At 36.7% G+C, this 16872-nt stretch overlaps 1 protein-coding gene across 1 annotated transcript in view; it reads right to left on the bottom strand.

The window, feature by feature from the left end:
* Nucleotides 1-941: 941 nt before the first annotated feature.
* LOC127580664 (guanine nucleotide-binding protein G(i) subunit alpha-3) overlaps nt 942-16872 on the bottom strand; it is a 29895-nt gene continuing 13964 nt past the window's right edge. The window contains exons 2-9 of the mRNA XM_052034340.1: nt 15575-15617; nt 14585-14726; nt 13622-13779; nt 11935-12063; nt 8700-8829; nt 2789-2942; nt 2140-2352; nt 942-1949 (exon numbers count right to left, since the gene is read on the bottom strand). Of these exons, the coding sequence (XP_051890300.1) occupies nt 2162-2352; nt 2789-2942; nt 8700-8829; nt 11935-12063; nt 13622-13779; nt 14585-14726; nt 15575-15617 (947 nt within the window). The 3' untranslated portion in view covers nt 942-1949; nt 2140-2161. The remainder of the gene's footprint in view (nt 1950-2139; nt 2353-2788; nt 2943-8699; nt 8830-11934; nt 12064-13621; nt 13780-14584; nt 14727-15574; nt 15618-16872) is intronic.

Below are 16872 nucleotides of genomic sequence, written 5' to 3'. Positions count from 1 at the left end.
AATTCCATTACTCAATTTTTTGGGTCATAATTTGTGAATTCTGCAAGGGAAAATTTCCATTACCAGAACAGATGTAAGGTAGGGTCACCTGTATATCATAATTTCCAAGAAGAAAGTGTTTCTAGCTTTAAGGCTAGCAGACTTCCAGATCCCTCCCTTGCAACTGTCCAAAAAAAATTCACTTCCTATCCCAAATGTTAGGTAGAAAACACCTTCAGATGTAAGAGCAACAGGGGGGGGGGGGTGGTTTCCAGAGGCGTGTGCAAAGTGGAACATGGATTGACTCAAGATGGAAAACAAAAATTAATACACAGCTTCTTGGGAATAAAATGCCAGATCTCAGCACAGCAAGAACCCTAGTTTCTTTTGGTCAAATCACTTAAAAATTAAAACCCAAGTAGCTACAGGCTTCACTCACACTAAAAGTGTGCCAGGTGTAGGGTTTGATATTAATTTTCATTTTACTCCTTAAAGTTATATTTGAAAGCTTGTATTTCTTATATTTCAGGCATGTAAACAAGCAATTAGATTCCAATTTAATCTGACATCATGACTCCCACCACACCCCTCCCCAATAATTTCAAATCATGACTAAAATTAATAATCAAATATTTCAATGGATCATCAAAACATTTTCTGACTCCAAGCTCTCAATATAAATAAAATTACAGGTACTTATTGATATTTTAGATCACCTTAATTTTTGATTTGATTTGTCTTTGAAAGGAGTTGGGCTGCAAGGAAAAGGTGACCTCAAAAGAATATCCACAAACTCCTCATGATGGAATGTAACCATCAGTCGTGAAATCCATGTTGAACAAGCAAGTCTAAGATCAGAAACAACCAGGAACAAGTAACAAACTGGAATGCCATTGTTGTCGGGATAAATAACCTTGCAGTGAGGGAAAAAAGTACTTCCACACAATTCACCACAAAAAATGTATGTTAGATTTTATGATTTAATTAGTTGTGGTTTACATGGCAGTGCTGTGTTATAAAAATAATCAAGTGATAGAAGTATGCCACTTCACAGATCATAACTAAAATCTTCCAAATTCTTTTAGGTGCTGGCTGTTTCTATTAAAATTCTGGAATGAACAGGAGGAACTGATGATTTTAAAATCAAATTCCAGACCATAATCCCTGCATTCACAAAAATCTCAACTAAAAGCAGTAAGATAGAGCAGCATAATGGGCATTTCATCAAATTGGTAAATTCATTCAAAAAGGTTTGGCCTGATTTTAGCACTGATACATATTATATTTGGCAAATTGAACAATGGATAGCACTTAAATTCTCAGTGGCATTGCTTAATTCTAAACAAATACTGGATCACATCACTATATTCTGTTGATCTTAACACTGATTTACAAGTGGACAAATACAATTTACATAAACATTGGCAGACAGAAAATGTGCTCTGTAGAACTGTGTTCTCTTTCTGGGTGGATTCATCAATTCTACCAAGAAACACAAAATCCTTGAATTTCACATGTTTAAAGGTCCTTAAGAATAAGCAAATAACTACTTGTAGCAAAATAAGTTTCAACAATTCATGAGGATACAAAATACATATCTGGCAACAAATGAACATCAGAACACTTAATGAAATACCATCCACAAAAATCCAATTGTCATAGATTTCATCAACACTTGGTTAATCAACTCAATTGTAAAGGAATGTTCAAGGCAAAATGGACGTTGAACACAACTTTCCTGAACATTAGGGGGGTGGGGGCTGTGGTTGGTGGCTGAATCAAATCAGACATCATGTACTTATTGGTTTCAGCCTAAAATGCAGTTTTAGAAACAGTCCTTAACAATTAATATCAAATATCTTGCATGCAGTTTTGACTCATGACATCAGTCATCTCTCTTCAGGGTTCCTTTCCTGTTTGGCAAGCAGCATAACCGGGGAATCCTTGCAGGCTTCTTTATTAACAAAAACCTTATTAAAAAAATAGGTTTGTTCAGTTTCAAATCAAAATAGAATAGAAAAAATATTAAGTTGTCCATTCAGCATGGCAGTATTTTAAAAACAACACGTAATACACATTTAAAGGTTTCATGATTTCGGTCTTTCCACCCCATTTCCAATGAATAAATATTTTACTTGCAAGTCTGCTCGAGGCTCTCACCTGGGCACGCTGTCAATACGTTTCAGTACAATCCACATTCTTTCAAATTATTTTTGATGATGACATCTGTCACTGCATCAAACACAAACTGCACATTTTTCGTATCTGTGGCACAAGTGAAATGGGTATAGATCTCCTTGGTTTCTTTCCGTCTGTTCAGATCTTCGAAGTGGCACTGAATATATGCTGCAGCTTCCTCATAAGTGTTGGATCCTGGTTAAATGTGAAGTAAATGGTGTATTTAGCATCAGGTTGGAAGAGGAAGAAATATCAAGAGGGCAAATAGCAAAATGCACTATTTCTGATGGATGATTAAAATCATAACAAGTAGAATTCAATTCTGATAATGATTTCCACAGAATATGAACAACAGGATCACAATATGAAAAAGGTTTCAGGAGTTAAAACTGCTAGAGGCCTTGCATGTTAAAGTAAATTGTACAGTGTTATTGTCTTCACACACTTCTAGTTGCACATTATCAGGTCAGTAACTCACTTTTTGCCATCTGCCATTCTACAAAGTTTAGGTAGATTAAAACACAAAACCGGTAGAAATGTATTGTCATGAGATACTGATGAAATCACACATAGCAAACCACTAAATCTAATTTTGATCAAAATATTTCTAAATCAGACGAGCTATTACTACCTGCATATTCCGGATAACATATTGTTAAAGGACTTCTCTTAATCTTCTCTTCAAATAGATCTTTTTTGTTCAGGAACAGAATAATAGATGTGTCTGTAAACCATTTGTTGTTGCAGATGCTATCAAAAAGTTTCATGCTCTCATGCATTCTGTTCTGTGGGGGTAAAAGTTATATAAGTTTGTACATTAAAATGAACTGTAGAGATCATCTTAATCCCTTTCTTGGTTAAGCTCACTAAACAAAATCCATCGAATTACTGGACAATGCTACTTCCTACAATGTCACACGAAAACTAGACCAAATACTCTTAAAAAGCAGGTACTTCGTTTAAATTTAGTCCTTCCCACACCACCCACTCCCGCCTCCCCCCCCCCCCCCCCCCCCCCCCCCCCCCCCCCCCCCCCCCCCCCCCCCCCCCCCCCCCCCCCCCCCCCCCCCCCCCCCCCCCCCCCCCCCCCCCCACCAGACTTCTGCCTCATGAAGATTAGTTGGACCTCCTTAAAATTGTGCATTATGATTAGCAAGGGAAAACATTCATTATTTTTTTCCCCCCGATTATACCAAGATTTCAATATAAACTAATGATTTGCAATGGTCTGGGTCTCATTTCAATGATCTGGTCTTCAGTAATTACTGTCAACCCCTACTAACTGAACTTTGAAATTTCTGCTGACAGAAACACAAGTATGAAACCTGGGATTTTGTGAATGGGGATGTTAAGTGAAGTGGAGAAAAAAATGTTCCATTTGTATTTTAGTTATAGCTAGTAAGTGAGTAAGGCAGTGGTTTGAAACCAGAACCAAGTAATTATTATATTGTTTTAATTAGCTGAGCTATCGATTTACTATTTCAAGATGGTAAAAAAATCAAATAAAGACTTTACCTACTTAAATAAAATTAAGATTTGCCCAAGATCTGGCAGGGGCAGAGGGTTGAGAGCTTCAAGTTCCTGGGAGTGAACATCACCAACAGCCTGTCCTAGTCAAATCACGTAGATGCCACAGCCAAGAAAGCTCACCAACACCTCTACTTCCTCAGGAGGCTTAAGAAATTTGGTTTGTCCCCTTTGACTCTCACCAACTTTTACCGATGCACCATAGAAAGCATCCTATCTGGATGTATCATGGCTTCGTATGGCAACTGCTCTGCCCAGGACCGCAAGAAGCTGCAGAGAGTTGTGGACACAGCCCAGCGCATCACAGACACCAGCCTCCCCTCCTTGGACTCTTGTCTTTACCTCTCGTTGTCTTGGGGTAGCAGCCAGCATAATCAAAGACCCCACCCACGTGGGACATTCTCTCTTCTCTACTCTTCCATCAGGTAGAAGATGCAGGAGCTTGAGGGCACGTACCACCAAACTCAAGGACAGCTTCTACCCCACTGTGATAAGACTATTGAACAGTTCCCTTATACAATGAGATGGACTATGAGCTCACGATCTACCTTTGTTGTGACCTTGCACCTTATTGCACTGCACTCTCTCTGTAGCTGTGACACTTTACTCAGTACTGTTATCGTTTTTACCTGTACTACATCAATGCACTCTGTACTAACCCAATGTAACTGCACTGTGTAATGAATTGACCTGTACGATCAGTTTGTAAGACCAGCTTTTCACTGTACCTCGGTACAAGTGACAATAATAAACCAATACCAGAACAGATTGGAGTTTGGTCTTGTTATCTTCATCTGCCCTGAACAAACGCATCCTTAGATGGTACGTTTAGTTTGAATCTGTCTGCCTCAGACATTGAGCTGCAGTGAAAGTTGGAGATGCTCCAACAAACAAGGGTAAGGGAATTTCCAGATTATTATTATAGCTAGAATACAGTCAGAGGAAAGCACAGGTTTGGGAAGAGGAGATCAAGATTATTAGGGAGCTGGATGGTGGGGATTTATTAGAGGTCAAGAATGAGGTCGTGCAGACACTGATCTTGTCCAACACTGCCTGTTAAGACAAAGAAAACTGCATTGTGGAAATCACAATGCAGACTAAAGGAACCCCGACTCAGAATGCTGATCAAGATGGAGAGGGATGGAAACAACTTGAATAGAAATATGGTAAAGAAGAATTCCTAAAAATGTATTGACTACTTGCTGCCTAAGTAAGGAATACCCCATGGCAGCTGGAGAGCATCTTGGCATGAGACTAAAAATCCTGCTGCTGTGGTCATGCTAGAATTAAAGGAATAGGGAGGTGGTCCCACTGAAAGAGGTTCAGAAGTCAAGTTCTAAATTAAAAGCAAGGCTTTGAGGCAATAATCCCCAAATAACTGCACAAGCCACATGCAGATCGGGAAGGTTAACAGAGCTAAAGTGTTGCTGTGTGAAAAGGAAATTCATTTCATGGGACACCAATACCAGTTCTGTGATATGAAGGTGCTGCACAGATGGGATGGAAGCCATCTCCTAACAGAAAGGAAAAACTGATGAAGGCTTTAGACTAGCAAGGACAGGGAAGGAATCTACAAGAAATGCAAGCAGCCCGAGGATAAATGAAACTGGGAAAGAGCACAGAAAATTAAAGACACCAATGGAAGGGGAGTCAGAATGATAGTTTAAATTATGGTAATTAAATGGAGGGGAATCCTATTAAAATGAGTTACACTGTACAGAAATTCAGAGTATGTATAATAAAACTGGGAAGCTGAAACCAATCGTGTATTGAAGGAACCAGGCATGGCAAGAATTACTGAAGCATGGGTACAGACAAATTGAAAATATTGTAATTACTCAGCAAGCCAGGCTATGTGTAAGGAGAGAAAGTCAATGTTTTCAAGTTGAGACATTTCACCAGAACCTCTCATCAATTCTGATTAAAGATCATTGATCTGAAAAATTAGCTCCATTCCTCTCTAAGATCCACCTGATCTGTCAGGTATTTTGTCTTTAATTTTTATTTACAACTCCAATTTTTTTTTGCTTGTTAATTACAGAAAAATCAGGCCTGAAAAGAAATTGCAGGGCAACATCTTTTTAGAAAGAGGAAAAAAGAGATGAAACAACAAAAATTAGGGATAACAATGACTGTAGAAAAAATGACAAATACAGCAAAAATAAATTCCTTCTAGATCAAGATAATAAAGAATGAATCACAAGACAGATTCAGCTACAGTACTTAATAGTGGAGGAGGACAACGACAAAACATGCAGACAAATTATGGAAATAGCATAAAGCGGAATCATTGTGGAGGATTTCAACTACCCCAACATTACCTACATCCTTTGGCCCATTTAAATAGGATAAGTGGATTGAGTTCCTACAATGTGCAGGACTCCTTGCTAATTTACTCTGTAAGAAGACCAAAGGAGGATTCGTCATTGGATCATGTAGTGGAGAATTAATCAAAGCAAGTAAATGGGGGAAAACAGAATAGCAGGAGGTGACAAAAGCAAGATGGTACAACATTAAATCACTATTTTGCTTCAGGGAGATAACAGATGGATATGACATTGGAAGAGGAGATAAATGATGAGAAAGGTACATTTAAAATCCAAAAAAATATAAACTAAACCAAATCAAAGTCAAAAATCAAGACCATAAAATGCTGCTCCTGATCAATGCATTTTAAAAGGATCTAAAGACTTGCAGAGCTATTTCCACACATTAATTTTTTTTTAGAAAAAAGTATGCTAGAGTATGGTAAATAGCTAACATAATACCTGTACTTAAGAAAGGAGACAAAATATGTTGAGAAAATTGCAGACTAGTTACCTTAACATGAAATATTTACTAAAGCAGAGAAGAATATTCAGAATTGAAAAATATAATGGTCAGCATGGGCTTTAAGAGGACTTGCTTGACCAACATTTACTTTTTTGGAACCACCGCTGTTTATAAATTTGTATTGATTTAGATTTTGGAATCAAGAACAGTTACAGATGTTGTTAAACTGGGGAGGAATAGTTATATACAGACGTAGACTGCAACATATCACAGGAGAACATTCATAAACCTGCAGAATGGGCAGACAATTGGCAGACAAGGTCAAACAGATAATGCAAGCTGGTTCATTCTGGTCGGAAGAATAAGCAGATCACTTATTATTTGGAAGGAACAAGCGCAGGCAAAAAATGGAACAAAATGATACACATATTACAGAGTCAAACCTTGGTTGCCATATTATTAAAGGATATAGGCAGTGGAGAAGGTACAGGCAAGATTTGCAAGGATAACAGAAATGAGAGGGTTTGCAATCAGCAAAGGATGAACATGCTGAGTCTCCTTAAGGAGAGGAGGCCAGACGGTCTTTAGAACGATAGAGCAAACTCAGTCAGAACGAGAGCACTCGTGAGAAAAACAATAACTGGAGTTCAAGTTTCATTAAAGTTTTAGCATGACCTCCCTACTTTTCAGTTTGTTCCTCCAGAAATAAAGTGAGCCAAGCATGAGGGTTTATTTATGGACTTGCCAACCTGTATTGCAAGATTTAGTGATTGCTATATCTGTACTCCAAGATTTCTCTCTCACACTTAAGCACCTTATTTGGCCAATAAAAGTAACCTCCAAGAATTCCAATATGGGATTCAAAAGAATGCCTTTACGCACATAATGGTGACAATATGGAACTCACTATCCCAGGGAGTAGCTGAAGCATGTAAAATAGATGCAAGGGGAAACTGAACAAGCATGTGTGATACGAGAATAAAGGTTTACATTGTAGATTTTGATGAGAAAAGGTGGGGAAGGCTCGAGCACAGCACAAACACTAGCATGGACTGAATATGCAAAATATCTACAGGCTTGAACATGGGGTACAAAAGTGGTCTTCTAAAAAAAGTTAGGTAGTTCATTAGCCCATGAACAAATGCATTAAATACTTTCTACAAATTTTGACATTTTCTTCGCCTTTAAATGGACACAATTTCGAAACTCAGTCATAATGATTTTACAATTGATCAGAGATTTGTGATCCCAAAAATATGGGATATCCCTAATGTAGATTCATATGAACAATTTTAGTTCTTAATACACAAAACACTTGAACTCAAATAAATTTGTATTTATTTTTCATGATATAAACACATATGGTACAATCCATGGTGCAGAATATTTTCTTTCAAAATTCTCTGCATAATCAAATTACAACTTTAGTATTTTAAAATATGCAATTTTCAGCACAACACTTGAACCACAATAATACAATCTATATTTTGTGCTCTTTTCCATTAGTCAAACTTTCTAATTCCAATCACCATCTATTGCCATCCTTTGCAGAAAGTACCCCTAAAGTCCATTTATAATATTTTGATCATTAAAATACATTAGGTATTACTAACTTCCCTCCCGTTAAGTCAGAATTCAATTTTTTCCTTTTTTAAAAATTATAATCTTTAAAGTATCAGTTCTGACAAACTGTTGCTAACTGGATCTTCATATTCTTTTAAAAGAATTAACTCTTTACTCAGCATGTGGTATAATATAAAATGTGTTTCATTTCTAAATGACAGGATTTAAAATTGCCCAAATGCTTCTTAGACTTCTAAAACTGGAGGATTCCACCTTCTCCACCCCCCTGCCCTCCCCCCCAAGTCTTGTATCACCTCACAGTTGGTTGTAAATCATGCATTTCTGATTACATACTGCCCTTTTTGCCCTTGATACAAGCTGCCCATTTATCTGTTAGGAGGTTAAGCTGGTGACTGTCCAATACCAGTTGGTACACCAATCAAGAATTATTCTTGCTTTTTTTTTAAAACCAAGAGTATTGTTCTAAATGTACATTCTTTGTACTTCTGAGCAGTCATTTCAGTCTCTTAAAAAGTAACCCTGTAAACTAAACTGAAATTCCATAGTACTCAATTTCAGCATTTACACAACTGCCACTGCCAGTTTGCAAAATCCTATAAAGACACAATCTTAGCCTACTTTGCTGGAAAATGGATATGAATTAGAATACAGGTACGCACCATTTCCTCATCTTCAGCAAGTACAAGATCGTAATCACTCAGTGCCACACAGAATATTATTGCAGTTACACCTTCAAAGCAGTGAATCCACTTTTTCCGTTCTGATCTTTGTCCTCCTACATCAAACATCCTGAGACAATAACATTAGTTTTATTTTTGAATACAACAAATTAAAACTGCCAAACACTTTATAGTCTCAGAAAAACCTTTGTATATTTAAAAAACTTATGCACTAAGTTTATAAAATCAAAATGCAATTTTTACAGCTCATTGGAATGCTATGGAATACATTCCAATGCTGAATATACAAGAAAACTTCCATCTTTCAACTTGAAATCTTTTATTATGATTAAATTTTGGAAGTATATATTCTTATTCTGATACTATACTAATGTATAGTTAGCATATTAAATTTATTTTGTCTACAAAATATTAGATATTAGAAATCTCAAATAACAAAATGCTACAAAATACTATGAGAGGTGAAGCATTCACAGAGGGAAAACAGAGTTAAAGTCAACAGCCTTTCATCTGAAACTTTAACTCTTTCCGCAAATGCTGCCTGACCCGCTGAGTTATTTCCAGTTGCTCCCAATTTTAAGATTGCATACTTTAAGTGGCAAAGCATAGTGAGTTTTTAAAAAAAGGCTCAATGCATTTTTACTTAATTTGTATACTCGTGTTTAACACAAGCTATACATCTTATGACTGAAAATAAATTTGCTGAACTAGCTTTAAAAATAATAACTTTCTGATGCAAAAGCAATATTCTGCAAAGTTCTAGTACAAGTTATATTATCGGGGTAGACACTCTTGTTCATTCATGAAAAAGGGCATTGGCTTCATACTCCATTGAACCACTAATTATTCACTAATATCAGTACCCTATTTAGGACAGATTGCTGGACTGCTTTGCCATCCTACCTGTGTACACTGCAACCCATAAGCAAGGACGAAATTAGCAGTCACTTGAATAAGTGTGAGTTAGACGAAGCCAGCATGGATTTATTAAAAGCAAATCCTGTCCAACAAACCTTTGACCATTTTTGATAAAGTAACAGTGTACTAATTACGAAAATGTGGTTGATGTGCTGTATGAATTTCCAAAAGGCACTGGATTAAAAGGTATCACACAATAGGCACAATGTAGCAGCATGGATTGAAAATTGGCTTAGTAACAGCAAACAGATTAGCAATTAAAAGGTTGATTTTCCCAGTATGGAGGAAAATGTACCATGCATTTCACCAGAAGTCTGTGTTAGGACTGCCACTTTCTTATGAGCTGGACTCGGGCCTTTAGAGCACCATTTTTAAATTTGCATACCTCAAAACTTGAAGGTATAGTAAATTGAGAATAGGATTTAAATATAGGGGAGCTGATGGAATAGGCATGCAGATAGGGAGCATATTAAGTTTAATAAATAGAAATGCAACATGTTACATTTGGGTATAAAGAATGAGTTTACATAAACTTGTGGCACAATTCTAGAAGGGATGCATAGGGCCTTGTTCATGCACAGCTCATTGAAAATGGCACGGTTCACTGAGGAAAAAAAGTTTAAAAAATGCAGAGGTGTTCCTTGGCTTTACGAAAGAAACAGTACAAGTGAAAGGAAGTCATCATGAACTTATGAAACACCAACTCAGCCACAATTGGAGTAATGCATTCAATTCTGGCACTGCACTTCAGGGAAGATGCAAAGGCTTTGAGGGTGCAGAAGAGATTTACCAAAATGATTTTTGAATGAGGGATTTTAATGAACAGGCTGCAGAAGCTGGGGCTGATCATTTTGGAAACTCAGAATCTGATCAGAGATTTTTAAAGTTATGAAGATTATAGATAATAGAGGGAAATTATTACTATTGGTGTGGGGTTCAAGAACCAGGTGACATTGAATGAAGGTGACTGGGAAAAGAACCAAACTTTTCCTCATGTTAATTTTATGTGGTTAAGGTTTGAAACAATGCCAGGAGGTAGGAGGAGGTAGACTCAATTGTAGCACACAACAGGGAACCTAAAGGAAAGAATTTGCAGGGCTATAGGGAGAGGATTGGAACCAGTTGTATTGCTTTAAGTGAGCCTGCATGCTCTACTTTCATGCTGTAACCAACCTTTGGGGAGGAGAGAAAAATGTAGCATTCTTTAGACAGATCAGGAGAATTGTTCTTGTAGAGAGCCTTCACATACTTAACTGGTCAAATAGAGTCCACCTGTTTTGTTACCATTCTATAATTGTAATTCCTTTGACAAAACAAAATTCCAATCAATTCATTGAAGTCAAAAGCATGTCATAAAATTGCTGAAATTATGCCATTCATGCAAATAAAATTTATTTACAATTGGTAATTTTATGTTAAGACTTTCAATGACATTCCTGGCCCCAAGGTGACAAATGTTCAGAAAGAGAACTGCAGCAGGTTGCTGTTTATTTTCAGTTGTTTCTTTTTAAAATTCTTGATGGTATTTTTGTGTCACTCTTACCATGCCGTTTCCTGGTGTCACAAGGCAATAATTTTTAGGTTTGCAAAGGTGTCTTGACTCAAATGCAAATTAGATTTTTGCAGAAGGTAGTTTGTCTACAATTTTTACATTAACGTTGGACACCTGCAGTATTGTATGGTTCTCCTAGTATTCCTGCAGTAATTTCTGTATCAATTACTTCTGTATCATTAATTATAAGAGGCAAACTAGGTAGGCCATGGTCTTTTCTCATCCATCAAAGCCTACAGACATTGGGTGGGCTATTAGTTCTCTATTTTATGGGTTAGAAATGGTTGTACACTAATGCATACTTAACCTGGCAATGATCAATTTCAAAGACTAAATCCCAAAATCAGCTTTTGTTATGTGATCCCTGCCAGTGCCTTTGCTTTAAAACATTGAATTAGTCAAATTAGAGGGTGTGCTGAAGAGACAATGTTCATTCTTTTCCTACTTCTTTCCTTCCTCTCATGAGAAGATAGTCCACTGTTTTTGGAGTCCTAGCTGAGACACATTACTGCACATCACTTAGTCTAATCGGGGGGTGGGGTGGGGGGTGGCGGGGGAAAAAAAAATCCAATTAGCCTCATTGTGCGAGAAGTGCCGGTGTAGCAAAATCCAGTCAGATTATACCTATAATGATAGCTGAAGAAAAAGCAAGATTGACCTGGCCCAGTATGACTGAAAGAACACATTTATAATTGATAAAATAATCCCATACACTGATTGTGATTAAAGAGCAATATTACTCACTTAAAATACAGCTCCTTGAAGGTAAAGTGCGTCTCCACTATACCCGTAGTTTTTACTCTGGTCCTTAAAACATCTTGTTGAGTTGGGACGTAGTTTTGCAAGGATATTCTATCCAAATCATTCAAATAACTGAAAAAGAAACTTCTAATTAATGAAGGAAATATACAAAATCAAATCCAATGTCCACCATCATTTCTGCACTTCTAAGCATCAGTTGCTTTCCAATTTGATCAAGGGGGTGGTGGAGATGGAGAAGATGAGACAGCATACAACAATCCACTGAATGGATCTACAAAGCTAGTACTAATTAGCTAAGAGGTCAGTAAGATAGCAGTTGTGGACTCAGAAATTCACCCACATCAATGAGATTCAAAGTGAGACCTGGCAGGGGGACTGGAATGCAAACTGCAGAACATACTTGGGGTTATTTGTATCAATTCAACATGAGGATAATCGGTTGTTGCACATCCTTCCAGCCAAACTCCATCAAGCTACAAACGTCAACAAAGACTCACTTCACACAGAAACTCCTGTGCATCTTAAGTGATGCTTTAAGTGTTCATCTTATCAAATTGAAATGATTATCATTACTCCTTTTCTAGTTAACTTCCTTTCCTTAACATTGAGGATAAAAAAAATGGATCAAGTACTTGTTCCACTTATGGACATAAAAAACATTTTCTCAGAACAGCAAGTCTCTAATAACACTTGCTGCTTCCACCTCTGTTGAAACTGACAACAGCATATTGTCAAATGATATTCAACTGAGTTTTATTCATTTGCAGCTCTGGTATTATAGTTAGAGCTGCTAATGGTGACAATGCTCATGGTAATTAACACATCAGAGAAACCATTTATAGCTGTAAACAGTGGAATGAAACTGGCCTTCAGTAAACAACATCTCTTAGTGAATTAAATACATCCCCTTTAATATACCCAAAACAAAACTTCAGGCTGATTTGGCAACCAGAGTTAGGCTCTGATTAACCAAATATAATAAAACATGGCAATTTGGAAACTAACTTGTTTGTGCATCTGAGCAGCCTTCCTGGCTCTGGCGAGGTGGTTAAGGGATTTAAAAAAGACATTTACAACACTTAATGACACTTGCAAAGGATGTCCTAAGTACTTTATAGCTAATGATTTTTTAAAAATATAGCCAGTCAGCAAGAAACAAAAAAGTCACAAAAATATGAAATGAAACAAACTAATAAGTATTTTTTTGTTTTGGCCATTCATGGAAGAACATTTGCCAAGAAATCGTTCATGTTCTCCTTTGAAGAGTGCAATAGGGGTGGGACAAGGTGGGGTATGAAGGTAAAAATAGGTGGTTCTAGACACCTCTACATCAAAAGGGACCATGGTTAACATCTACCACAAGCAGTATTCATATTCTGAATAAAAGCAACAAAATTAGCAAGCAGTTATACAATTTAAAGCAGATGCAAGTTGGCTATTATGCACAGTGAATCATTTTACAGTAATTTTTATCAAGGATATTGAAAATTCTCCAGCTTTAACACTCCAAGACTTCTTGAAGGTATCAACATTCGTTTCATCTATATCAGTTGGATGAGATAAATACCAAAGGGAGAGACAATACCAAATTAATTGTGAACAGGTGGCTAATGTTTTAGATGCAAGAACTTTTAATTTAATAATATTTAGTAGTAGAGACTCAACTTACTATGATGCAGAGTCATTCAGTTGATATTCTCTAGATCTACCAAAACAAGCCTGAACACCACCATCTTGCCACAACCGTTTGATAACTCCTGCAAGTTCCGCTGTCATGATCCCTTCCTCTGTGGTCCCTGCTAGGATAAACAATTGGCGAGCATCATCCTACGTACAAACAAAAATGGTGACAGGAAATTATTCAAGCATGTGTAAAACTGTTCATTTAAACATTTGAACAAGGCCTTTACTTTTTGCATCATTTAACACAATGTACCCCATACCTGCAAAATGTATTTGCTAAATTAATTGTGCACCTTCAAGCAAGATTTAAAATTTTAACCTGTGACCAAGAACAGTTAATGACAAAATGGCAACTACGATATGATCTTTTAGTGGCATGATTTAAAACAAAAATACCCAAAACACAAAGTCTCTGTTTTTGTATCTATTGACCAACCTCTAGATTTGTCATTAACCCTGTCAGATGCATCATAAAACATTACTTACAAATCATAAGTTAATTCAAAAACCTCAAGGAGAAAATTGAATGGGTGCTGCTGGACAACAGAATATTTCCAAGAATTTCCAACATTTTTTATACAGGTATAGATTAAAGTTTTTTCATAATGCTCCAGGAATTACTATCAGTTTTCTCCTCTTAATGGTGCAGATTCACTCCTGGGTAAGATTTCAAAGTTGCTGTTCTCTGGCACCATACCAAATGTACCTTTATATAGCGAGTGTCAGCAATCTACTTGACTACAGTATTAAGATGACTTGGCTTGATTGTGCCCTCACTTGCTATCCATACCTGCCCTCACAATAGGAGTAATTTTAAATGCAGGAAACAGTGTTACTTTGAGTATACTCCCCAAGAACAACATTAAAAATTACAACCATACTATTTCTTCTATGTATCCCCAAAATATCTCAGTTCATCAGTGCAAAAGAAAATCAAAGACAAACTCACAGCTCTTGATGGATCTCCAAAATCAACTTTCAACCGCCCCATGGCCCTGATGATAGCAATGATAGACTGAATTGTATTGCTATAGACTACTGCTTTATATTGCTTGCACTCCTCTTCAGAGTACCCATCTTCATGGATGATTCTGCAACAGAAAAGGGCAGAAAAGTTGATATTGCAAGAGTAATTTGTGTTTAATTTTTCACTATATTACTGACAAGTTTAGGATGATAGAAAAAAGTACTAATATCAAATTGAAACCCAATCAGACAAAATATATAAAAATCTTATTTGAATAAATCTGAAGCATTTAACCATCAGTTTTGTAGTTCTCACTTTCAGAATTAATTAGTTGTGGTGACAGAAAGAGGGCTTTGAACATTAAGATCTGTGTCCAGTTGGATAACATAGAGCTATGATTATAAAAGAATAATTTGCAGATGCAATCTTTCCTTCTACTCCATGGGATAACTCAACATTTTGGAACTTCTACTCAATATATTAGCACATAGTTCCAATCCATATAGCATAGATAGGACTTCCTTTCCAGGCCTCCTGTTTGATCTTGATAAATAGTAGCAATATTTGGGAGCCAATCAAAACAACTTCAAGAACAAAAGGACATGCATTAACAGTGTATTAATCATAATCCCTTATCTTTACAGTAAACTTATAATAACAATTTCTACCAACTTGGTACTATAAAAATAAGCTAGGTAACATAAGATAAGAATACAAGATTCTAGAATCGAGTTATAATGTGCAACTATATTACTCATCTAAACAAAACAGACTACAAAATACAAAGCGTCTCTAAATAACAGATGAGCAAGGAGAAGTGCTAACAAACCCACATTTATTCTGAAGCTGCATTAAAATAATGATTTGAACAGCAAGACAATCTACATTTAATTGAGGACTTCATTTTTAAATTATTATGCATCAACACTTGAAATCAAGATCAAAAGCTCAGGAAATAGTTTTCAGACTCACTTCATTTGTTTCACAATGGTACTTTTTCCAGATTCCCCAGCACCTGCAAATAAGAAAAATATAACCACTGTCAACACTTAATTTCAAGTTTTTGTGACTGCAATCATGCGGCTTAATATTGTCAATGGTCCATGCAAAAAAGGTGTTATGTCTGTTTTACAATGCATCTACCTTAACTGCAAAACTCTAAACGTATCAAAAATGACAATAGTGGAGTCAAGAACCCATTATCTGACAAAATTGCAATGATAAAAAAAGTACAGAAAATCTTCAGGCTCAAGTTAACAAAAAAACATGAATGTGGGTAAACTAAGCGAAGAATTGTCAAGAAATTCACGAAATTGAACATTTTATGGACCCAGATGTGGTCAAGGAACAACAATTTTCTTTATCAAATTCTGAAGCCTAGATTTTACAGCATGCAAGAAAAATGCCATAGATATTGTGTGGAAATAACACCACATGCATTTCAATGGAGAGCTTCACATCAAAATACCTTCCTTACATACTCTGTGGAAGACACCTTGGGCAGCTTCCTGATTTACACATTTAACTGGGAGTTGCTGTCCAACTGAGTGGTGCAATCCTTCCTGTTACTATAAGTTATACCACTTGCTGCTTATTTCAATTACTACTAAACACAAATGGCAAACACGTTAGAACAAAGTTAGGATTAAGAATGCAACCATAAGACTCCAACAAAAGAGATCTGTCTTACTGCAGCTCAAGAGTGTGATATTAGTTCTACTTGACTTTAACATGTCAGCTGGTCTGTTGTAACCTTTTCCAAGATCTTCAAACCACTGGGAGGTGGACAACAGGAGCAGTGCATACAGAGCTGGTTTTCCACATTACATCAAAGGGTACATAGCTGGTGCCAAATACACCGGCCCCTTCCATGAGATGAACAAAGTAGTAAATGACTGCAACTATTTGAAGAAACAAGGCCATAAAACCATGCAAGTCATTTATAGACTTGCATGGCTTTATGGCCTTGTTTCTTCAATAATCACAGAAATTGGCGTGCTACATTGACTGTAACCATTCTGATACAGTCAATGTAGCACATCGATTCCAGTGATTATTGAGCAAGGCTTAAAATGTAAATTGAACAAAACCAGCAACTGACTAAATACCACATTCAGGGCAAACACCGAAATATACACTTACTATGGAGACAAGAGACTGCAGATGCTGGAATATGGAGCAAAAAACAAACTGCTGGAGCTCAGTGGGTCAAGCAGCATCTGTGGAGGCAAAGGGGTGGTCCATGTTTCAGGTCGAGACCCTGCATCAGG

The sequence above is a fragment of the Pristis pectinata genome, chromosome 20 (genome assembly GCF_009764475.1).
Source record: "Pristis pectinata isolate sPriPec2 chromosome 20, sPriPec2.1.pri, whole genome shotgun sequence".
In the NCBI taxonomy this organism is placed as follows: domain Eukaryota; kingdom Metazoa; phylum Chordata; class Chondrichthyes; order Rhinopristiformes; family Pristidae; genus Pristis; species Pristis pectinata.
The sequence above is the reverse complement of the archived record's forward strand: the minus strand, read 5'-3'. Positions and strand labels throughout refer to the sequence as shown.